Source organism: Macrobrachium nipponense, chromosome 2, assembly GCF_015104395.2.
Source record: "Macrobrachium nipponense isolate FS-2020 chromosome 2, ASM1510439v2, whole genome shotgun sequence".
Taxonomy (NCBI): domain Eukaryota; kingdom Metazoa; phylum Arthropoda; class Malacostraca; order Decapoda; family Palaemonidae; genus Macrobrachium; species Macrobrachium nipponense.
The window spans coordinates 37,472,667-37,499,038 of record NC_087201.1 but is presented as its reverse complement, the minus strand read 5'-3'; the positions used below and the strand labels follow the sequence as shown (position 1 = coordinate 37,499,038).

The 26,372-nt window shown below is 41.6% G+C and overlaps 1 protein-coding gene across 1 annotated transcript in view; it reads left to right on the top strand.

The window, feature by feature from the left end:
* The window catches only part of LOC135221158 (uncharacterized), a 24,624-nt gene extending 21,541 nt beyond the window's left edge, over nucleotides 1–3,083 (top strand). Inside the window, exon 2 of the mRNA XM_064258983.1 lies at nucleotides 2,968–3,083. Within this exon, the coding sequence (XP_064115053.1) occupies nucleotides 2,968–3,083 (116 nt within the window). The remainder of the gene's footprint in view (nucleotides 1–2,967) is intronic.
* Nucleotides 3,084–26,372: the final 23,289 nt, after the last annotated feature.

Below are 26,372 nucleotides of genomic sequence, written 5' to 3'. Positions count from 1 at the left end.
CGCCTGACGGGTGGGGTGTGGATTCTCCCACGACCTCCAGTAAGGCTTTCGACTTTCCTTCTCCTTGGGTATGTGAGCTTGGAAGGAAGGGAGGTTCTAGGCCTGGGGAAGCATCGCAGAGGGACGGTCAGACGCCCCCCTCCCACCAACTGTGGGAAACACTCATCTTCACCAAGCTATCGCTATCACTTTTCCCTTACCTTGCATGGCCGCCATTTTCGGTCCTCATCTTATTGAAGAGTAGCCTTCAGATCGGCGATTTATTTTCAGAAACAGACCGAATCTGAATGCAAAGGCCTGTGAGGGTTGCAGATACAGAGGGAGAATCAAAATTAACTAATTAAACTTTTTTTTAAAAGGTTTTTTTTTTTCGAGTTAGACTCAGAAAAAAGGCTCAATAGGCCTTGTACTTACACCCTTATGTGCAGCCCCTCTAATTCTTATCCCATCTATAACTTGCAAGTAAGAAGCTTTGAGTGTTTCCTTCCATTCATTAGCATTCAACCTTTCATCTCATCATTACAGGTGTTAGCTAACAGAACATTCAAACCCTCTACACTTACGACATACAGTGTGGAGGATCAAACCGAAGCCTTCGGTATCCTCACCTTGCCAGCCTACACTTTCACACACACTCACACTAAACTTGAATCAGACATTCTAGTATAAAAATCAAAAGCAAGTCCAAATCCAGTCCACCGGTAGCGAATGCCAAAAACCAACCGATCCAGGTTACAGTCACCAAAAAAGTCGAACAATAAAGATTGAATCAAATGTTTGTTTCAAAAGCGGAATTCCAGTCAGGAGGTAGTAAAACAACAACTGTTGCTACTACCGGCGACAGAGAAAATATGATAGAAAACGGGAATGGTTCCTAGTCCTGACCACCCAGGGCAGGCCGGTAGATCACCTGACCCATACCTGTTAGCGAGTGGCGCGAAATTTGAATTTCTGTCGGGGGACGACGGAAGAGTCTTAGCTAAGTAAATATATCTGACAGGTAAGTTGATGTATGGAAAAAAACTTTTTTGAGTCGACGTAATAATACGTCCTGTCGGCATACGGGTGAGACATTTTCTTGGACTCAAAACGCTTTAATACGGTCCCAAATCCAGCGTAAGAGGGTTAAAGAACATTCTAATTCCGAAAAAATAATCACTTAAATTTGAGTCAGAATCGAGTTACTTTAGTTACTTTTTCAATAACGAAATATCTTTCAAATTTCAATCATAAGTATGTAAAATGATATTGTTATGTTTACAATAAAGTTTCATACATACTTACCTGGCATGATAATATACATAGCTAAGACTCCGTCGTTCCCCGACAGAAAAATCAAATTTCTCTGCGACCACTCGCTACAGGTCGGTCAGGTGATCTACCTGCCATGCCCCTTGGGCGGCAGGACTAGGAATCCATACCCGTTTTCTATCATATTTTCGTCTCTTCTTCCACCTGGTTCTCCATGCGGGGGAGGCTGGGTGGGCCTTTAATTGTATATATCTGCCAGGGTAAAGTATTGTATGAAAACTTTATTGTAAACATCAAACAATATCACTTTTCATACAATCAACTTGCCAGTCAGATATATAACATAGCTGATTGGGCACCCTTGCGGTGGCGAGGGTAAGAGAACAGCTACTATATTGGAATAGACAGGTAAACAACATCTGTTGTTGTAGGTATAAATAAAACCTTGGGTTCCATACCTGATAGGTGGTAGACTCTGTGGGTGATTTGCCCCAGTAAGTCTGCATTCACCTTCAAGGAAACTTTTAGCGATATATCGTGATCTATGGCCAAGAGTTCCTTGGGGTGGGTCTGCCGTGTTGGGGAGGGTCGTTACCCCACTTACTCCAGCCGAGCCTTAAAGCGGACTTTGTCAATGGGTTGCTGATCCACTTCCTTTTAATATGACAATACCAACCTTATGAAAGGAGCACACAACCAATCCCGACCACCTGATCCTAACCATATGTTAGAACTAAGGATTGTTACGAGTTATCCCCGAACTCGTCACAACCAAACCGTAACTACAAAAACCAATACCGCACCATAATAATTAATTTTTCAAAAAAAAAAAATTTTACTCAACTAAATGGATATGACAAGAAATTCTCTTATGAAACAAACATAGACGGCCAGCCCGTGCGAGCCATGAATCCCCATTGTTCGAACGAGATTCTCGACCATATCCAAATACAGAAAGGAACAGTATATTACATTTAAAGGATTCCGGGTGGTCGGCTCCCGTACCAGGAATCGTTATCTGCCGAATACGATCAGGACCTAGAGAAAAGCACCTTCTTCATACGGTCACACGCCACGTCTTTCAAGTAATGAGATGCCAAATACTGAGTTGGCATCTCCAATATGTCGTATCTAAATAATGTTTTTAAGGCGTCATATTCTTATAAAAAACTGAGAGGAGACGTCGCAACCAGCCTCGTACTTCATGATGCTTTTTACTTCTCAGTAGTTGTAAATTGTTTCGTCCAAGGACCAGACCTTATGAGCGTCCGTAAATGACGTTTTCTTACAAAGAAACGCTAGAGCATTCATTCGGACATCAGTCTTTGTGGGTTTTTCTTTTACCGGCGCACCAAAAGACCTTGTCTAGCGCCTCCCAACCTGACGATTCCCTCTGAAGAATAGCAACTTCAGAGCTCCTAACAGGGACATAGCAGACCTCTTCTGCTTCTTCTGCCTACTGAGACCTCGGGACATTCCTTTGACTTCGGAATGACCTAGGCCAGGGATTCGGAATGGGTGGGTTCTCGTTTTTGTTTCGCTAAAAAAACAGGGTCTTAAACGAGCAAATAGGGCCGGAAAGGTCCCTTCCCCTGGAATCCTACTTTATCCTGCAGAGCTTGTAACTCACTAATTTTTTTCTTTTGACCATCGCTAAACCCTAATAGATAAAAGGAATAGGCAATTTTCTAGTTATGTCTTCTAAAATGATGCCAGATGGCGGAGGCTCGAATCTATCCGAAGCACAGATATTTGAGGACTACGTTCCAAGTTCCAGAAGTTCGGAGGGTACTGGTTCCTTAGACTTAGAAGTTCTCAAAAGATTCTTATGACGATCGGGTGGAAGATCTTTGTTATTTGCCCAGATCTCAATCCCTGTTTGTTTGAATACAGCCGAGAGCATGACTTCTGTAATCCCTTTATTGTTAGATACGGTCTTAGATGAGATTTTACTCCTCAGGTGAAACTAAGCCAAAAAGAAATCCGCAATTTCCGCTTAGAGGTTAGAGGGAGGAGGACAACTTCTTGGCTCTACACCACCTTCTAAAGACCTCCCACTTCGGACTGGTATACTTTCGTAGTGGAGGATTTTCTGCGAAGCTCTCGCGCATCGCGGCTTGCCACTTCGCGAGAAAAGCCTCTCGCTTGACAAGTCTTTCGATAGTCGAAAGGCAGGTCTAGAGCTAATGAGCCGGGGAGGTTTTGATGGTACCTCTTGAAGTGTGGTTGTTTGAGGGAAGGATGCCGTCCTGTTCCTGGCGTAGGGATTTCTTGGAAAGTCTAACGATTCCACTCTACCACCTCCGTGAACCCATTCCTGGGCCGGCCAAAACAGGGGGGCTATTAATGTCATTCCTCGTCTCTTTTGTGAACGACCACAAATCTTTTTCATTTACTAACCCCAGGATTTTGAATGGGGGCCCAAAAGCGGTAAAAACGTCTACTCGAGACCAGTTTAGCAGGGGAAGGACGTCTACCATAATCGCTCTTGGATCTTCCACGACCTGTGAGCAAAAACCACTGGGAGCCTTTTTGAAATAGTATGTTGCGAAGAGATCCAACATTGAGGAGATTCCCCACAGAGACCAGAGTGCGAGAAACACACTTCCCCTCGGTGCCAGAGTCCATTCTGTATGAAGGACCTGGTTCCTCCTGCTGGAGCCTCTGTTCCGCCCTCACATTATCCTTACTCCCTGTACGAACCTTGTCAGCAGGGAGAATGTTCCTTGTGAGACCGTCCAAAGTAATAGGTCTCTCGTTGAGTTCGTAAAGGAACGGAGGAGTGTGTCCCACCTCCCACCCTGTTTCCGAATGTTAGGCAAGTGTGCGGTGGTGTTGTCCACGTTTACTTGCCACTATCCTTGTCTCTTCACCAGAGGTTCTACGGCTCTTCAAGGCCAGGTTGACAGCGAAGAAGCTCTTTGCAGTTTGTATGATGCCAGGACACCTGTGACTGGTTCCCCAGGTGCCTGACACTTCCTCTGAGCCTAATGGTCGCTCCCCAACCCGTCTCCGACGCGTCGGGAGAACAACACTAGGTCTGGGTTCTGTGTTCTTAGAGAGATACCCTTGGTTCTCTTCCAGACGGTAGCAACCACCACTGTAAGGTGTGCCTTTATCTCCACTGGGAAATGGGAAAAAACAACGTCCGGGGACAGTTGTCCGGTTTTCCAGCTCCAAGACTTCTTGAGGAAGAATTTGAAGTGGACGGATAGGTGAAGTCTTCCTAGAGGGAAGAATGTTCCAGCGAGGAAACAGGCGTCCCCACCAGAGGCTCCAACCATTCCCTCGCTGTGACGGTTTTTGGTTTGGTTTCCTCTAAGAAGAGGAGGAGGAATTATTCGCAAACCTTTTTGCGGTTTTTTCTCGTCTTGCCGAAGGAGGAAAAACTCGAAAAACCCCCCACGAAGAAATCCATCCGAATCCCCAGATAGACTAGGTCTTGTTACTGGGGGTCAGCTGAAAACTTCTCGATGGTTCAAACAAGGCAATCCCAACGCCTTGGTCAAATCCAGAGTTAAACTTTAGGGCGTTTCCTCCAAGACCACTGTCTCTCCGATCTGGCCCCTGATGAGACCAGTCAGTCTAGATACATAGAGACATTTCACTCCTTGGAGACTGAAGAAAATTCTCGCCCACATTCCTTCATCAGGCTTTAGCTTGAAGACCCTGAGGGAGCTGTTGGAAGAAAGGCCCCCGAAACACAACGGCTTCGAACTGAAAGATCCTCCCCCCGTCCATGAAACGGAGGTACTTCTTCAGACGAAAGGGTGGATCGGCGGACGTGAAAGTAGGCGTCCTGGAGATTCTAAGAGGACACCATGCCAATCTTCCTGGTCGTAAATGGACGCCGCTAGGACTGAAGTCCCCGAAGTCCCTCCATGGGAGAACTTTCCTTCCTTGTGAAAAATTTGTTCAAGAGGCTGACGTTCTAGTACTGGCCTCCCAACCTCCCGAGGCTTTTCGCCACCTAGAAAAAGGCGATTGTTAAAAAACCCCGGGGAAGTTTTGATCCAGTACCCCGCCCCAATTCTCCTCCACTTCTATTGCACTCTTGTCCCACATTTGTTCCACCATCGATCGAACGAGTATCCCTCAGCACAGGGCGTCCTTGGGTATTTGGACTTGATAATTCCCTTGGCGTATTGCTCGGTTAGGGGGAGGACGTATTGCAGGGAAAGGGATACGATATCCTTCCTTTATGATATTCAATGAAAGACGGCGTCATGCGTCTTTATCATTGTCCAGGTCCCTCCAACGAATCCCAGGAGCCTTTGGGCACCGACTGGTGCTTTGGAGGAGAAATGTTGTTCATTTCCCTTTTTTAAAGGGACGAAAAAGGCGGACCTACCATCTCTTCTCTGGCGAGCCTTCCTTCTTGCCGGGAGGAAGGTCTCGGAGATCGGACCAACCTCGAAAGGGCCTGCGTAGTTCGAAGTGCTTAGGTCCTTTACTTTGTCAGATACTAAAGCAGGTTTCTTCTTTCCTAGCCGGACTGCGTCAGAAGATACCTGCGTCGCCTTCTCAGTTAAAGGAGTGAGCCACGTCCTTCACTAAAACTGAGAACGGGAACAAATCGTTCAGACAGAGGTGCATTACTAGTAGAGCTGCCCTTCTGAGCATGCGGACAGGGAATACGCCTTTGTTAAGGAAGGCGACCATACACCGTTCCTTTCTTTCAAAAGAACCTGCTCCAAATAATGAAGAGACTTTCAAAAGATCAATCCTGTTAAGCCTGCTTTGTCGACTGCAATGACAAAACTGCAATAACAGGGCTTTCGAGGTTCGATGCCCCTCTGAATCATGAGCTTTTCCTTGGAACATCACCCCAAAGGGACCAATCTAAGAAGTTGAAGAACTTCCAAATACATGGAAGCGGTCCCTTGAGGAGATGATCCAGTTTCTGAAATACTCCATGTTCAAATACGGCAGCAGAATTGAGACTTGGACGCCTTTGAAGCGGTCAACTAAACGTCGAAAAATCTGCCTCTGTTGTAGAAGGGGAGAAAAAAAAAGGGGGGGCCGGGTGATACCCAAATTATTCTACCCCGTCTTGTACCATATGCCTCTTTTCCCAGCTAACCTTGCGTGGAGGCATGCCAAAAATACTGTACCTGGACCCTAAGTCTTTCTTCGACTTCATCCAGGAGTCCCTAATGGCGTGTTGTGTAAGCCCGCTTCATCGAGATTGGTGGGTGTGCTCATCTTCAGAAAAGACTTCTGAGGGCCTTTTCTTCGCCTTGCGCAACTCGAAAAGAGACGGAGTGCGGAGAAGGAGGAGCAGCCGGAGTCAAACTCTAGTCATCCGTATTCCCCTCCAGAAAGCAGGGTATCGTCAAACACCTTATAGTTGGAACAAAGCCCCTCTTCTTCCAATGATCGTCAATCATCCGCGTTTTTCCTCCAACCTCGGGAATATATCTGAGTTTCGTTTCTCCTTTCTTTCGAACTTTCCTCTTCTGGAGGAGACCAAAACTCCTGATAGGAGAGGGCCTAAGGGAATGAAAGTCTTTCCGTTTTTCCACGTTTTGATCGACCTTGGAAGGCCAGTCACAACCTGCCGGCTTCTCTTGCCACATTTAGAAGACGTCTTGTTATGACGCTTCCCGCTCTCCGAGCGTATCATGTTATTGATGTCTCTTGTTGACGTCTTCTTGATGACGCTTCGCGTCTGGAAGACGCTCCGCTCTCTAAGGGCGTCCCTACTCGGCGTCAAACAATCTTGGAACGGAGCGTCACGTCTAATAGAATCCGCTTGAAATGAAATGACGCTTACATTCTAAAAGAGGACGTCTTTCGTTTTCTCATTGTCTTACAAACACTCTCGTCATTCCCCCGTTTCTAGTTGCTCGAACTCGAAGCTCCGCCAAGACCGTTTAGCCAGTTTCACATCGTGTTGACGTTCTTCTTCTTGAGCAGGGGGTGAGAGAGGACGCGACTTCTTAATTGGTAAGCGTTCCAACGTCCTTCCGACGGGGGAGGCGCTAAAACTCCCACAAGAGATGACAGTTGTTTCCTGAACCGCCATAATGATCTTTCTTGACCGCTTGCTTCCCGCACGTCTAGTGCCATGACGGACCTCCTCGTCATCACTCGGGGAAGAAAGCAAGATGGGGAGGGTACTTATCCTCATAAGGGCGTCAGGTGACGCTGACGCCACCTTCGCTTTCTTAATAGCAAGAAACGGGGGCGTCATCCGAGAAGCGCTCTGGGCTCGAATCAATGTCTTGCTTCATTATGACGACTTCCCCTGCCCCCCCCCCCCGGCTCTCGCTTAAAGTTACGACTCCTTCCACCCTCGTTTTAGGTTGAGGGAGAAGGGGAAGAGGACGAGAAAACACTCGCGAAAAAGGGACGCTTTTCCTATAGCGGCCCTTTGAAGCTGGCTGCCATTTGAAGCAGAGCTAGGCTGAAGGGACGTCTGACCGTTGGGGAATTCCCCACGCACCTCCTTAAGGCTTTCGACTTTCCTTCTCCTTCTGGGCATGGGGAGCTTGGAAGATGGTTCTAGGCCATGGGAGCGCCGCCAGGGCGAACGATCAAAACGCCCCCACCCCTCCACCAACACTGATAGAACTCCACTTCACTGAAAATGGATTCACTATCACTAGCCTTACCTTTCGAAGGTCAGCCATCTTTTTTTTTATTGGCGACTTCAATGTTCTAACTAATAGTCGCTTTCTTGATTGGCGAATTTTCCGCGATGCCGCGAATCCGAAAAAACCCACTACTAGAAGGAATGGAAGATCTATAGGGAGAACTCTACATCAGGTAGGGTTAGAATTATCCAATGAAAGGCTCAATAGGCCTTGAACTCAAACACCTTTCAGTCGTTCTAAACTCTATCCTTCTCTAACTTCTTCAAATAACGAAGTCAAAGTCTTCCACTCTTCTGCAATTTTCAAACCCTCGCCATCCTTCCTTACAAGTGTTAAATAGCAGAAAAAGCACTGAACCCCCCTACATTTACGGCATTACAGTGGGTGAGGAATCAACCGAAGCGTTTCGGTATCCTCACCCTGGCAGGCCTACATTCAAACACATTCTCAACCACTCACATTAGAAATCAGACATACTGGATTTTTCCGGAAAAATCCAAAAGAGTTATTCCAAAAACAGTCCACAGGTAGCGAATGCCAAAAAACAACGATCCAAATACGTCACCCAAAAAAGGCCCCGAAAAAGAGAAAAACGTTGATCAAATGGTTGAAAAATGGAATTCTAAGTTCAGGAGGTTGGTAAAAACAACAAGGTTGATTACCACGGCGACAGAGAAAATATGATAGAAAACGGGGATTGGTTTCCTAGTACCTGGCCCGGGCCCAGGGCAGGGTAGGAGATCACCCTGACCTACCACTGTAGCGGAGTGGCGCGAAATTTGAATTTCTGTCGGGGGACGAACGGAGTTTCTAGCTATGTATATATTCTGAACTGGTAAGTTGATTGTCATGAAAATATTGATTTTTTTATTATTTATTTAAAAAATTATCTAAGGGTGCACTCTTTCGTAGTCCTCTTCAAACCAAAACAATTGTTTACTTAAAACTTAAAAAACATCCTGGTAAGGGGGACCGTTGTTCCAATTTTTGTTGTGATGAAAGTTGCCCCCAGGGTGTCTGTGGCTACAAGTGTTGTGCGGAACTTATCACAGAAAAATGGGAAAGTTTTGTTGACAAGCGACTCCGTAAAAACATCGAGATGGTGTTGAATCAATTTCTAAAAATATTGAAGCTTAAGTTAAAAAATTTAAAAACCGTTTTGGTGAGATTTCCACTTGCCGTGGACACACTTTCATACCCCTTTCGTTTAAATCTTAAAACTTTGGTCCTTAATTTCTAAAACTTTGGAGAAAATACTTACTTCGAAAAGAGGGTGTAGAGGTTTTCTTTAGCTCCGTTGCTCACCAACAAAACAATTGTCGCGCAACTGATGCCTATCTTCCGGTGTCAGGACGCGTTAATAATGTACGTTTTTCGGAGGGTGGCAATGCATTGATAGTCGTTGGCCTGGCTGCAAGGCCATGCGGTTGTTTTAACCCCTATACAATTCGAACTATTTGTTAAATTTTCGGGGTTAATTCTGGTTACAAAAAAGGGGTAATAGACATGAATTAAACATGAAAAACATTTTGAAGTAAAATTTAAAACTAAATAATGATTATAAAAGTCAACAATTAAGGGAATAAAGCTTTGCACCTCATTGATCAGCGTTGTCTGTCTGCTGCTTGTAATTGTTGTTTGCGGACCAGTGAGTACTTCTAGGCAACAAGGAACAGCAACGTAGGTCAAGGTGCAATGTGGAGTGAATTAAGACCAAAACATGTATAGGGGTAAAAAACCATCGACTACCTAACCAACCCTTAATCAAACAGTGGACAGGTTCTTATTTACTAGATATTTTAATTGGTGAAACAAGAATTACAATTACCAACTCTAAGCATACCATTCAAAGATTGAAGTTTTGTCAAACATAATGGTGAATATATGAAAGGCCCCCATACGAACTAAAAATAAGCATTGTGACGGCTTTCTTCGTAAAAATATGTTTTCAAGGCCAAATTTGTGAAATTCCAATATGGTGGCTACCGTGGGATGTTAACAGGTTCTGATCAGTGACGAAAATCATTCTTTCCCAGCCGTTCCCAGCAAGCAATTATTTGAACAATGTTATTAGCGTATGTATGTAACGTTTATTGATCTTACTCAAGATTGCAGTTGTAATCTGCACAAATAAAAAACAACATTTTGTTGGACCTATATTAGTTTGGAACTGAATTCATTCTTAACTTGTAATTGGTGCGTTTTTATCCTTACTGCCAATCACAACAAACTCCAACAGGCTTAATTTGAATTGTTATTATACCCACATTTTGGTCTCAGTTCTAAATCCTCCAATGCACTATAAACCCTCTTACGCCCCCCCCCGTGCGTGGTAAATAAAAAAAAATTGTCTACCCGTGTGCCGGAAGGGGAAGGGGTTTCTGATGTGGAGCGCGGAATCGAAGGAAGGTGATAGCGGAAAAAAACTATTTTTTCAAAAAATCACAGCGACCGCTTAGTTTTCAAGAGTTAAGAGTTCATTTTTGGCTCCTTTTTTTTGTCATTGCCTGAAGTTTGTAGTATGCAAACCATCAGAAATGAAAAAAAATTATCATTATCATAAATAAAATGCGATATATGATATCCCCCCGGCCCCCCCCCCCAAAAAAACGAAAATTTTTAACTATAATAATTGTACTTCAAATCGTGCTGTGCGCAAAACGGTTAATGTTAACAAGTTACTTTTTTTTTCGTTGTAATGTACACTAAATTGCAATCATTTTGGTATATAACACATTGTAAAACGATAAAAGCAACACAGAGAAAATTTTATCACAAAACAATGCCATGAATTCGTAACGCGCGGACATAAACAAATATTTTCAAAAATTCACCATAAATCTAAATATTGTCCTAGAGACTTCCAATTTCTTTCAGAATGAAGACAAATGATTGAATATTACTATACTGTAAGAGTATTAGCTTACAATTGCAGTTTTCGACTATATCTGACGAGTTAAAAGTTGACCGAATGTCGAATTTTTTTTCATATATATTATTTATATGCAATTATTTCGGAAATAAGAAAAGCTACAACCTTCAAATATTTTTAGTTTTATTCTACATGAAATTGCACACATTTTCATATATAAAACTCTACAAAATACCTAATATGAAACGGAGCAAATATTCCGAGAAAGGGACGTATGCATTTCGGAGATTTGTGGCGGAGAATCCGCGCGCGGAGAGAAGGAAAGATTTTTTTTAAAATTCACCATATATCTAAATATTTTGCTAGAGACTTCGAATTTGTTTCAAGATGAAGATAAATGACTGAATATTACTAGACTGTAAGAGTTTTAGCTTACAATTGCGTTTTTCGACCATTTCGGTAGAGTCAAAGTTGACCGAACGTGGTTTTTTTTCTATTTATCGTGATTTATATGCAAATATTTCAAAAATGAGAAAAGCTACAACCTTCAATTATTTTTTGTTGTATTCTACATGAAATTGCACACATTTTCATATATAAAACTTTATGTAACGGCTAATTTAAAATGGTGCAAACATTACCACAATCGCACGTATGATTTTTTCGGAAGAGTTACCGCTCGGACGTAAAGAAAGTTATTTTTTTTCATAAATTCACCATAAATCGAAATATTGTGCTAGAGACTTCCAATTTGTTGCAAAATGAAGGTAAATGTTTGAATATTACTAGAATATAAGCGTTTTAGCTTACAATTGCGTTTTTTTACCATTTCGGTAGTCAAAGATGACCGAAGGTTGAAATTTTGGCAATTATCGTTATATATATGAAAATATCTCAAAACTGATAAAAGCTACAACCATGGGTTGTTTTTAGTCGTATTGTGCATGAAATTGTGCACATTTCCATATATAAAACTTTATATAATGGCTAATTTTAAAATGGTGCAAACATTACCACAATCGCATATATGATTTTTTTCGGAAGAGTTACCGCGCGGACGTAAGGAAAGGTTTTTCATAAATTCACCATAAATCGAAATATTGTGCTAGACTTCCAATTAGTTGCAAAATTAAGGTAAATGATTGAATATTACTAAAATATAAGTTTTAGCTTACAATTGCGTTTTTCGACCATTTCGGTAGTCAAAGTTGACCGAAGGTTGAAATTTTGGCAATTATCGTTATTTATATGAAAATATCTCAAAACTGATAAAAGCTACAATCATGAGTATTTTATTGTTGTATTCTACATAAAAATGCGCACATTTTCATATATAATACTTCATGTAACGGCTAATTTACAATGGTACAAAAATTATGTCAAAGTGATGAAATAATTTCAGAGATGTGTCACAGATACTTTTTAGTGCGGCAAGAAAGAAATTCGCGCTTGCGTGCCTGCGTAACGATTGTAAGCAAAACAACACCTTGATCCGTGAACTCCCCATCCCCCAAGATGCGTGATTCAAAAGTTTTAGGCTGGTAGGCCTATAAGTATTTTTCCGCGAATTTAAAAAAAAACTTTTGTAAGTCGATGTAAAATACGTCCTGTCGGCACAAGGGAGACAAAAAATGTCGACGTAAAATACGTCCAGTCGGCGTAAGAGGGTTAAAGAAGTTGCTGTTCCTGGTTCCTAAGCGCGCGCCACAAACACAGTTTAACAGCAGACGACGACAATGCAAAGTTTTATTCCCTAAATTGTTTACTTTACTCGTTTAGTTCAAATTTACTTTATTTAAAAATTTGAATTTAATTCATGTATATTATCCCTTTTTTGCAACCAAATTACCCCGAAAAATTACAGATATTTCTAAAGTAGATACAATCAAATGTTTCTAAACCTTGTCGTACATCTGGCTGCCGAAAACCATAGAGGAACGACTACGGATAAGTGGATATACATTTTTTTTTTTTTTTTTTTGCTTTTTTGTTTTTGCTAGCACTTTTCATTGATTTCAGTCTATTAGTATTTTGAATTTCTTTAATAAACCGTATGCCAGAAATAAATTAATGTTTGCATGCTAAGAATGGCAAAATCATCATTGCCACATTAGTGGAGGCTTCACCCATACTCAGATTCATGATTATAAGCTGTTTCCATGAATTCTAGTTGTCATAGTAATGCAATAATGATAAAATTGCTTTAATATTTATGTACAGTTGGACACAGGTTTCCCTGGTACACCGTCTTGCGAGACTTCGATAAAATTACATGGTAACAGTGTTTACTGAGGGAGATGGGGGGGAGAACCCCTTCTCTGCTAACAAGAGTTCCACCAATAAGTTCTGGAGTTCGTTTGGTGGGCGGAGTTATTAGGAATGGTTGGAGAAACACACACACACACATGGAGTAAAAAAAAATCTTATATCGTTGTAATGAAGATTGTTGTCTCATTTGTAATATAAGTTTGTTTATTAAGGTTCCATTTAACTTTCGGCCAAGACGTTATCTTACAACCGTGTCTATTATTATATATCGGTCATATTCATTACACAATACTTAAAATTGATCAACATTTTAAAGTTATATTGGCATTGCCGAAAATCACGAACATCATAACAGGATAATTTAACCTTATCACGTAAGCCAAGTTTACAGCATTGGTTGCAGTGCATTTCCTCTCTCTCTCCCCCCTCTTATACTAGCTAACTTATATATATCTATCTCTCTCAGCTATACTAGCTAACTTAGTGATAAGAAAAACCCCTGCGCTCAGTATGCAGTTCTGATATGTCATTAGTGTATTCAGGAGAGGATCAGTGACCCAATAATATCGAAGATTGCCCTTCCTGACAACCAACCATAAGGCAAAACCAAAGCAAAGAAATTTCTCATCTCTGATACTGTAATGTCATAAACTCTTGTTCCCTTGAGTGTTCGCTTGATATATTACCTCATTTCATAACTTGAAATTAACGATTGGATCTCTCTACAGTCAGTTCCATTATAGAATTATTAAAAATAAATAAAAAAATGATATTGTTATGATACAATAAAGTATTATACATACTACTGGCAGATATATACATAGCTATTACTCCGTCGTCCGACAGAAATTCGAATTTCGCGGCACACGCGGCAGGTAGGTCAGGTGATCTACCCCCCGCCGCTGGGTGGGCTGGTGAATGGAACCATACCCGTTTTCTAATTCATAATTTTTCTTCCAGCTGTCTCCTGAGGGGAGGCTGGGAGGGCATTTAATTGTATATATCTGCCAGGTAAGTAATGTATAAAACTATTGTATCATAACAATATCATTTTTATACATTCAACTTACTGTCAGATATATACATAGCTGATTCACACCATTGGTGGAGGGTAAAAGACAGCTATACTGAATAGACAGGTAAACAACATACGTTGTAGGTAATAAATAAATAAAACCTTGGTTCCTATGTGTTTAGACGAAGGGTCGACTTCCTAGTTATTGCTAGTAGTCTGCTTCGTCTCAAGAGCCTCAGCGAGGATGTGACGTATGGCTAAGAGTTCTTGTAGATCTGTCAATGGGGTCTTATCCACTACTTGACAGAATCTAGTGGTATTGCATTTGTCAATGGGGTCTTATCCACTTACATGACAATACACCAATGCCTATTGGCATAATTTAAGGAGCACAACACCAATCCCGATCACCTGATCCTAACACGAGGGTTTGTGCTTAATTTGAAAAGAGCTATCCCCAAACTCATTTCAAATAACCCCAGAAAAATAATACACTTATGTTAAAAATAAAAAATAAAAAATAAAAAATAAAAAAAAAATAAAAAATATTTCACTAGTTAAGGATCAGTGTCGGCTCCCAATCCCAGCAACGCATCCGTGGACACGTATAACAAAGAGAGAAGGATCTCTCATAGGCCCACTTGATCTCCTTCGTGCAAAGAGAAGTCAACACAGAGTTGCATCTCCGTTATACAGCTAATATGACTCTCACGACATATTGTTATGGAAAGAACAAGAATTGTTAAAAAGCTCGCACTTCAAGCGCTTTTAATTCTTAGCTGTTTGAAGGAAACGTCAAGTTACTCAAGAAGTGCTTTAGAGATTCCACTCTTTTCCAAAGAAGACCAGGGCTTTCTTTGCAACAGATCTCTTCTAGATGAAGCCCAGAGCCTGGCTTGCACCTGGCTGGCGCTTCGCGCCTGTCTGGCGCCTCGCCCCTGGCTGGCGCCTCGCGCCTGCCTGGCGCCTCGCGCCTGGCTGGCGCCTCGCGCCTGGCTGGCGCCTCGCGCCTGACTGGAGCCTCGCGCCTGACTGGAGCCTCGCGCTTGACTGGCGCCTCGCCCCTGACTGGCGCCTCGCCCCTGACTGGCGCCTCGCGCCTGGCTGGATCCTCGCGCCTGGCTGGAGCCTCGCGCCTGGCTGGAGCCTCGCGCCTGCCTGGCGCCTAGCGCCTAGGCTGGTGCCTCGCGCCAGCCTGGCGCCTCGCGCCTGCCTGGCGCCTCGCGCCCTGGCCTGGCGTCTCGCGCTGGCTGGTGCTCTGGCGTCTGGCTGGTGCTTCGCGTTGCCTTGGCGGCCCTCGCGCCTGGCTGACTTCTCCACACTAGCTGGAGATTCGAGCTTGTTAAGAGTCTCGATGAAAACTGGCGATGTCCACCTCGGACACTTTATTTGCCTGATTCATTCGCCTCTATCGCATCTGCGCCAGATTGGAGGCCTACTCCTTTCTCCTCATCAGACCATGACAGTGTTTAATTGGACTGTCTTGCTCTGGGCGTCTTTACACCTGTTTGGCATTTGGCGCCTGATTGGCGCTACATTGTCCGAAAGTCTGACATCCACAATCGTTTATCAGGAGAAAGGAAAAGGTTGGAAGAAATTCTTTCACTTTGAGCTTATGCCTCTGCAACAAGGGGAGGTAATTTTAGTCGGCTACATCCAGTAGACGATAGGAAATCTAATAGTCCGAGAGACCAGTCTTCCTCCGAGGAGGATCATACTTGATACTTCAGTTGCTAACGAGCACTCTTCGTACATGTTGACAAGTTCTCTCGTTGCAAAATCTTCCCTATCCTTCCACGAAGGCAGGGAAAGAGCCTGGAAGTTTAAAGAGACTCTGAGCTGAAATTGGGAGGATTCCCGATTTCTAGCTCTTTAAATATCTCTTCGAACCTTCTGGGAAGTAGTTTTGAGCCCTCATCGTATTCCAAAGACTCTCAGCAAACGTTTAAATCTTATCTTCTTTTGTAGATAACAACGTAAATACATTGCCTGGACAACGAATCCTTTATCTGAAAGCGTTGATCCAGGAATAAAAGGTTATAGTTCTTTTGCCAAAACATACCATGTTGGCAGGAACCCATGCCGAGTCTTTCTAGAATTGATTCCAGATTCCAAGCCCAAAATCTCACTCGTCCTTTTGGTCGATTAGTACCAAGAGAGACATTGATGAGGAGCAGTTCCATCTTGTCAGAACACGGAATCTGAGGCCCAAATAGGATCCCATTGTAACTATAAGATCTCCAAGTCTTGTCGTATAGAGGTATTGTGTAAGATCCCGAAGATCTTAATGCTCTGCTATCTCCAATTCCCTTTATAGAGACAGAGTATAGCCTTTTACTGCGTTCTTTGATAGCAGATATATACAAAGGTAATTCTTCCCTCTGAAAGGAAGAAAAACCGCTATGTGGTTCACAGAGGTATCGGAAGAGGACAGTTTCCTCATTCCCTGAAGCACGATCTGCAGTAATTATATATCTTATCCATGACTACTGTCATTTACCTTGAAAACATCCTCTCATTCATGTCCACTTCTGGTCAGTCTGCACGCAGACAGACTCAGAGTGGAGAGGTTGTTAAGGTCCATTTAAAATAGATGTTGAAAGAATATTCAGACTGTCTTGGAAAAGACTTCCAAAACCTGCTGTGAGCAGAACGTGACCTCTGAGAATCCAACTCACTAAGTCTAAAATGAGGCATAACATATATCCTCTCTTTCTTTGACGCCCTTTGTCTTACATTCTGTAAAGAGTTTATCTTTTAGGGGAAAAGGACTAAATTTTATTCCCTTTCTATAACATAAAGATGGCGTATATTGCTACCTCTCTCTTATATTCTTTCTTCCTGTCCTCGTGCCTGGGCAACGAGAGAAATGGAAAAATTCTATCATCGTTATTCCGCAAAACAAATTATTATTATCCTATTCATCCTACTAACTGATCCAGATCGAGGAGAAATCATTCAAGATTCCCTATCCTAGGACATCAGGCCGTAATGTACGGTTCAGATACTTGAAAAGAGCCTCTCACCCAATACTGAGAGCTCCTACGAGTCTTTTCAGTACCAAAACATTACAAGGTCTTCCTTGTTATATGTTTACATGGGAGTAGGATAATATACTATCCTGTTAATAACAATGAAAGAGGAGGAAAGAGGGGGTGCATGGTTCAAGGGACTAGCCGAAACGTGCAATAAAAAAGGGGTTGTTGCCAAGGTCTTTCTAAAAACCTGACACCCAGATTAACTTATGAGTCCGATATATTTTCTATCCCTTGTCTCATAAGGCTGAGGGAAAGCGAGAGACCTCTAAAGATATCAGTTCTCTTCACCATGTAAAGGTCTATAAAGCAGAAGAAACCCACTTATCCTGACACGTACTACGTTCGCCTGTGCGATCTCTAGAATAATTGTCAGTAGAGGGTTGATCTGGCAAAAAGAGTTTCTCCCAAAACAACTCTCTTGCCAGGAAAAGAAGTCGCTCACGCGACACTATGTTACCTGACATGAGAAGTCTGTTCTTGTTAGAGACTTCCGCAATTTCAGTTAATCCTGACAAGGGCCCCGGCCGCCTGTGCGACAACTTGTGTCACTGTCCGGAAAAAACTGATCTTGTGTCAGTTCTCAAAGAGGAAACTCTTGGAAAGTCTATCTCCAAATCCTGAGAAATTGGAGATCCTGATATCTTGCGCCTGGCTTACGCCTCGCGCCTGGCTGGCGCTCGCGCCTGGCGGCGCCGCGCCTGGTTGGCGCCTATCGCCTGGTTAAAGCCTGGCTGGAGCCTTTATGGCCTATTACTCGCAACCTTGGTCAGGAAATCTCGACATCAAAATAAGAAGAGGTGCTGTAAGAATCCTATAATTCTACAGTACTTCCATAGTTGGATGTTTCTTCTCAATTTTCCTCTAATACGAGTATATCGGAAGGGGAATTATTCTTTCCTCGGTTAATTCTTCCGTATCCCCCCCCCCCTCTTTTCTTTTTCCTGAACGAGAAGGACCACTCCAGTGCGAGGGACTGAGTAACTTCCCAGCTCTATGTAGGAACGCATAATTTGCTCTAAGGTATGTCTATTAAACTAATTATTTCTAGTTAGAGCCAGGCGTCTGGCTGGCGCTTATGATTCCTTATGGCATGGTTTGAGGAAAAGGCAGCACTCTACAGGAAGGACTGTTCGTCTTCTTCTGCTAAGATCTATGAAGAAGACTTCTCGCAGGTTCTCACAACTCTTTGCAATAAATGTTAGACATACTTAAACGTTATTATCGTCGATCGAGGTTCTCACGGACTCGCAAAATTCTTGTATTGCTTTTATTTAATAACTCGCTTAAACGAGAAATATTTTGGATGGTGCTCTAGGCTTATTGTGGCGCAACTCGCGCCAGGCTGGCGCAACTTGCACCAGGGTGGCGCAACCTGCGCCAGGCCGGCGCAAACCCGCGTCAGGGTGGCGCATCTGCGCCAGGCTGGCGCCTCCCTACTAAATTATCTTTATGTATGTGCCAGAAAAATCTGTGTTTCTTTATGGTACCCGACATCCTTTCATATGTTAATTCCGTTCTTATTATGAAAAACTTTTATATACGTAGTATAATCCATTCAGGGTAAACCATTTCCCACTAAAAGAATGTTTCCCATCCGACTCATACAACTTCTGCGCCATATCCGATTCTAAATACGGTTGTGTCCTTTTTCGAAAGACTTAACCATACCGTAGTCTTGAAGTGAATCTCTATTACATCTCTCTTCTCACTAAGTATGTATTCTAATAAGCCATGCTTTCGTAAGTATGAGTGCATTAAATAATATCATGTTCTGCTGCATTAGAATCCTTAATCATGTTACCTACGGTAAACAGCATTGAAAGGTTGTAATATCCTTCTTATTGAAAGATTCCTAACAAGGCAAAAGGCAGACACTATATTATTTATGATAGCTTCAGTATTCCCTCAATCCGAGGCTAAGACCAACGATTGTAGGGAAGAGATACGGTTAGTTATCCCATTCTGCAGGAGAGAGAGCTGTATACGACCTCTCACGACTGAGAACAAGATGGTACTGCGACTGCGTTGGTTGGTCTTCAAAGCGAAAGCCGTCTGGCCTTCCCTTTCCATATAGTTGCCAGTTACTCCATTAAATAAAGGAATCTTATAAATTATTATCGAACTCGGAAGTTTTATATAAGCATAATTAAGCTAATGAGACTTCGACAAGTCTAGAAACTAAATAGGTGTCGTCTAAACAATTCTTTTAAACCTATTCCTTCCTAGGAAAGTCCTAGAAGGGTACTGGTAAATCCATGGAAACCTCTCTAACACGAAGAAAAAAGTTTCATCCTACTCTCAATCCACCAATAAAGATATGCTTCTCGATCACTTCTCGAAGACACGATAGCATCATATAACTCATACTCTAGCTTAATAGAATCCTCTCTAATACTGTTACATTAAGGTAAACCGTATTAATTTAGGAAATTTTGTAAGGATTTCACTTGACCATTATAGCGTAAATTTCGGTATGTGTCTATGCCTTGCCATACCGTAATCCTAAGGCGATTTGTCCTAAGCATGGTAGGAGCTAGAGGCTTAAAAGTCATACATAGGTGCTTTATCACTCAACGAGATCCATATAATTCATTCGATTGACAAACAATCTAAATCGTTCTCATCATAATAGATTTATATCTAAAAAATGCACCGATGGGGAATCTTATGTTGAAATAATAACAATTTCATACCCCCATTGGATAGCGCTCTCGCTTAGTTGAAAAAACGAAAAAAAAAATGTTCGAACAATGACTTTATCACAATTGTTATCGAATGATCTCTAATATTAGAAGGCGCTAAATCGTCGCCTGATTCCGAAAGGTGGATCGATTAATGTCATTCTAATTTTGAATAATTCTACCAGAAGGCATTATACGAGGATCTTCGCCAATTTCATTCATTTGAAGTTCTTCATATCCATCGAGGAACGTACGCATAAAAAGGGAGAAACACTGTTTTAGGATGCCTTTCCAATGGCTATCCCTGGCAGTCTGGACGCTCTACAGAACCTGCGAGGGGACGCCTGACCGGTGGGGATTCTCTGAAACCTCCTTACGGTTTTCGACATTCCTTCTCCTCTGGGCTTGTGAGCTTGGAAGAGGTCTAGACCTGAGAGCGAGACAGAGCCGATCAGACGCACCCTCCATTGTAATGGGGGAACACTCTATTCACTTCTTACGTTCTACGAGTTCGCATTCGAACTATATCCAAAGTCTACAATTTGCAAATATGATATTGTAGATTCTGCGGAGTAAGAAGGTGATGAGGATGCAACAACTACTAGTACTGTTACTACTAGGTATAATTGCTCGTTAACACAGAGCTAATAAAGCTTCTAAAGGATAGGTACTTTTCTGACTTCCCCAACTAGGAAGAAAGATATACATTTCCTCAATCAAACTCTAACACTTATTTGTATTAATGAATAGATATAAGTAATTCCCTTTCATGAAAGTATACGTAATTCACTTTCGTGAAAGTGGACGAGTGTCTACCAAAAACTTCGGTAGTTACAAGTCACTAATGTTCTAAATTTTCGAAGTTAATTTTATCAAAAAATTCTAAAAGTTAACAAAAGCGTATGCCGAACCAAAGATCCATTACTTCCCTGTAAAAGTTAGCCCAGACGATCGATGGCGATGAAACACGAAAATCCATCAGGAGGAACTGCAAACGTTGTTTACATTCCAGCGACAGAAAAATTATGAATTAGAAAACGGGTATGGTTCCTATTCCCGCCACCAGCGGCGGGGGGGGCGGGGGGGTAGATCACCTGACCTACCTGCCGCGTGTGCCGCGAAATTCGAATTTCTGTCGGACGACGAGTAATAGCTATGTATATATCTGACAGGTAAGTTGAATGTATAAAAAAAATTTATTCCTGATATACTATCATCAAAATCGAAGGTGCGCGCCAAAACATTATCGCCACCAATCCTTTGCCACACAGGATTAGCTGGTTTGACGTTTCTGACAACCTCTTAGGCCACCTTACTACCCCTCCACGAACGCAGTTCATACAAATGGAAGACAAGCAGTGCAAACGGCCAGCAAGACCTCTAATAAGGCACTAAGTAGTACAGAACCAATATCGATACAATAAGCTATGGAGGCACACAAAATTAAAAACTTAAGAACGTCACATGACGTAAACAACGTGTGGGACGACTTCTGCAACACGTCATATGACGTGGTTGACCTTTTAAGGGTTAACTGTTGTTTTTTCTAGAATTATGTATGCACTGATATATTATAGACTATATATTTCGTTGACCTCAGGTGATAGGTGAAGTCATTTGGGCTTTCCTTATAGTGGCTGACATAAAGAGTATCATCTACTGAATTGACAGTTACCATTTAAAATGTCCCACAGAGCATATGACCCCTATACTCAGAAACGACAACGACGGCCAAAAAATATGCCACATTTTTACCCTTGTTCATATAACTTCTGTTTTACAAAAGATGCATTGAAAATATCAGTAGGATATAAAGCATTACATTTCAAATAATGGAAACTATTTTAATAGACTCCAAGAAGCTAATGAGCGAAAATAAGTGGCGAAGTATCATATCTGTATCGGCCACACCACAGAGAACAAAATATACAGGTAAGGCAATTTGCCAATACTTTTACCGACCTCACTGTATGAAAACAGCGCACAGCGAGTCATTCAGTTCTATAATTCAATGCTGTTAACAAGAAACGGTGATTAGGAAGACATAAACAACATATGGGGCCTGAGTAAGTAGGAAAGTTTACTGCAATACTCTCAATATTGTATGGAGGCATTATGCCATTTTTTTTTTTTTTTTTTACAGATACTTCGAATATTATATCAAGAATCATGGTAAAACTTATGGTTATTAAAAATGATGTTGTTAATTATGTTTATTAAAACATATAATCAAATAACTAGCGAGAACAAAATGAGAACATTTTATGTCCTATTACAAAAAATATAACATTTATATTATACAATCTAATACCTTGACCATCCACCCTCTCTCAGTCACTTCCCTCAATCTGCCGGGCACCGAATGAACAAGGTTGAAAATTTGCTGCGGTCTCCGTCTACAAATTTTCCACTGAGAGTTGATGTGAGCCATGAGTTGCAGTGTTGTTCTCTCATGTTCCATTTTCCATGTGTTCACCATCTGGGCCCACACGTGTTCAAGCACATTCATATCTGCTCCTTTGCTCGGCCATTCAAGAAGAAGCAGGTTATCCTGTCTGGCAAACCACTCTTGAACAACGTGAGCAGTGTGAACAGGATGGGCCCTGGTGGAAGGGAAAATTCCTTTCTCGTAACGAAGGCAAGAAGGAGGTTTGCAGCAGCTAAACATACTTAGCTGCTGTAAATCGTCCCTCGATATGGAACACATCACCCATACCATGCACACACACCCAGCCTCTTACGTTGCAGGTGACATGGCCGGATCGAACCACCTCAACGATGTTACGGGGTTCATATCTGAATGAGAGAAAAAAATGGGGGTATATAACATAAATCATATATATTTATACCTTTGGAGAATTAAATTCTCAGTGATGAACAACACTGAAAGAATTCTATTGTGTAATTAAATATTATATTTGAGGAAAAAAGAGCAAATGATGCCACTGTCCCTTACCTAATATTTATCTCAGAAATAGCACTCTTATTTATGTTAACTCCCTTTATATATTTTGACAGTCCACTTCCGTGGAACAAAATCTGAAGATTAATTATTAATATAAAGAAGAATGCAATTGATAATTGATGCAAGTAATGATTTTCCTTATCATACAGAGTTCTATTTGTTTGCCAACAATGTAGCTTTCCATGCGATGTGGACGAAAAGCACTTCTTGTTAGTAAAGATGACCCTGCCCCAAAAATCCAAACCCTTATCAGCATGACGTTGGGCAAAATCAAGCCTTCCCGCCTTATGTCACTCAGTCAAGAGCTCCTTCGTCGCTGGAGTTCTGTGATGAATCCCAGCAGCGTGGAGTCTGTGTCGTACTGTCATCGATGACACTTCTAATCCAAGGTCTTCATGAATGGCCTCGGCGTTGGTTAAGGGTTGCTCTCGAGCCGCCCTGATAATGGCATCATCTTTAGCTGGGGTGGTTCTCCATGGACCCCCTGGCCTAGCTAAGAGAACATACTATCTTAAACTTAACTTATAATTTATATAACATCGCAATCAATTCTAGATTCTTCAAATTTTGTACTCAATGGATTGATCATAATTTAGTAAACATGGCTGTATATTTTTGGTTTCAAAAGCATATAAAGTAGAACAAGATTACATATATCCATAATATTCTCAATTTGGTTGGTGGTTATTAAAACTGTAAATCATTCCTGAGACATCCCTGAAATGATATTTAATAAATAAACTATAGCTATCAAAAGACACACAATGACTGACGGGTGGGCACAAATAAAATGCTCTTATAGGCTTAATTTTACCGAGACAACTCAATCAACTATCTACTTTGTTCATGGTTGAGGTCGGCAAGGGCCAACCACCCAACGGTGTGGAATTATGGAGGTGCACCTGAAATATTACTGTGGTGTTGGAATGGCTGTGGATATCTGTAGTCTGACCAAAATTATAATAACGAGACAAAATACATTTAAGAAAGAAACTTTCACATTAAATAAGCAAGATTAAATAACCATGAACAATGTAACATATCCACCAATCATTCAGCATAAACAACTTACGCAAGTCGTTCAAGTTCCCACTCACCTCCCACCTTCTTATCCACAACTGTACCGTGGTTGGGGACACACCAACATCACAAGCAATGGCTCGTATCAAGAAGCCATTGTCGTGTAAAGTGACAATTCGTCCTCGCAGCGCCAGATTTGTGTCCCTTCGATTCATGGTGAGTGGTTATGAAGTCTGACCATTTAAAAATCCTGCTAACGACCTCACCTCCGTTGGGATTCAGACTCTGTTTCGAGTCGAGTAAAACAATACCATGCTTCATATATCATTATATCGTTCCTTGATTGTAGGATTAGCCAATAGGGATCATAATCACCATGGTATGAAATAAAGATACATTTAACTAGCAAACTTACCCATCTACGATGGGTGATAAAATGCGGGTGCAGCAGTGAAAATTTATATGTACTATTTGTTCAGCAATATTAAAATAAGGGCGATTACACGAATAGTCTCTCTCTCTCTCTCATAATGTAATTCAAGGGACTATCACTGAACGCAGAGAAATTCTTATTCATTGTTGTTTCCCCTCTTTTAATGATATTCTCTCTCTCTCTTAAAGTAAGTGAAGGGACGATCAATGAACGTAAAGAAGTTCGTATTCATTATTGTTTACCCTCTTTTAATGATTCTCTCTCTCTCTCAATGTAAGTCAAGTAACGAAGACTGTGATGGGATTATCGGATTACTTGGCTCTCAAATCACAAATTATCACCTCTCTCTTTCTCTCTCTCATTTTTTGATAGCAGGATAAAATATCTCTCTCTCTCTCTCTCTCTCTCTCTCTCTCTCTCTCTTTTCTTTGTCAATTACTTTGCACGGTCTCTCTCTCTCTCTTTTCTTTGTCAATTACTTTGCACGGTGATACGAATTATAAAGTATCTTTCTTTTCATTATGTTACTGCAAAGACGCAACTTGTATGTCGGTGCGTTATGGCTACTGATAAATGCTCTTATGATCCTGTGTCTTCCAAAAAAAAGAGTAGAAAGTAGGAACTTGTCAGTTTCCTTTTTATGTCCATTGGCAGGATCGAAATTCCGAAGCAACATTACCAGCCAGTACTTCTTCAACCTTATTTTGTGCACTGGCAATCCCGTTGGATTTAAGTTATTACAAAAATCTTGCGGATATTGATGATAATTTTCATCTTCTATTGTGTCCGAGCTGAAATATTCGCGACTTCCTCTGGGGAAGTTGTACAGAAATTATGTATGAAAAATCGTAAAGTAACTAAGTCTACGGGAATAACCAGCCTCGTTTCACGGCCAGAAACAGCTCCGTTTCAGGGAATCCCTTTCTCACCCCCACCCACTACAAAGGATGGGGGTAGGTTGGATGAAACCCCATTACAAACCATCTTAGGGGTCCCCACCATAACCCTGCCAAGTTTCATGCCCATCTGACCAGCCGTTTGGCCGTGATTGAATGACAGACAGACAGACACACACACATTACGCCCATTATAGTATGATATGCTCACGTAATTATTGTTCCTGTTAATAATTACATTGAGAACTGAATACTCGTTGAGCACTGCTTCGTAAAATTAGCTCGGTAAAAGTGTTCACGAATTCTATTTCCCTGTAACTAAGACTTTTATAAGTACGAAATTTTGCTATAGTGTACTACACCGGTACCATAATTTATGAGTATCATGAATCACAAATTATAAAGAATAGACACTTGTCCTGTACGAAGAGGCAAGAGGCTTGATTAGCCAGAAATGAATATGAACACAACATTATAAAAAAAAATTCGCCTACCCTCTCCGTCCAACCCCCACTTCCACCCTCTTCCTCTTCCTTCCCTCACCTCCCCTCCCCCTCCCTCCTCTCTCTCACTCTCTCTCTCTCTGAATGTTACTTCAGTTTAAGTATATTTTGTACGATATTTTTTATCTATCCAATCTAATAATAATAATTTACAATGTTGTTTATATCTAACGATTCACTCGGTTGTTACCTGCCAGCAAGGCTGGTATTACGGTACGGTAGATATTTAGCCTATGTGTACGGTACGGAATTACGCAACAACAATTTTACCAAAGTACGGTACGGTATAGTTCAGGTACGGAAAAAATGTGCAAATTCCATACCGTACTACCTTACCTTAGGCATGGATATATTACTTTTGGTCTACGTTGAAAACAAGGGAACAATATTAATTAATTATTAATAATAATAACCAGTAATATAGAATTTTTTTGTTTTTTTTTACTATTACTCTTAGCATCAGCAGCAGTAGTAGTAGCTATTACTATTTTTATCTTAAGGTCAAATTGTTTTTTCTTTCTTTAGTGACTAATGATTATACTTATTAGAGTGAGAGATATCTGCATGTATGGTGGAGTAGTGGAACGATAGATACTGTGATTGATGGTAAAGCTACTGTTATACTTGTGCTTGGTTACCTCCTTCGCAATCTTCATTTGGACTCAGGGCATCAGCCATATGCTTGTATTACAAAGGTGAAGAAGAGATGGTCACCTAGGAACATAACTGTCGGCATGGTAGCAGAAATCCGTTTGTCACGCAACTTTTCAACTTTTTTTTTTTAGCAAAGAGAGAGCCCCCAATTGCCTACAGATTGGTTTGAATAGGTAA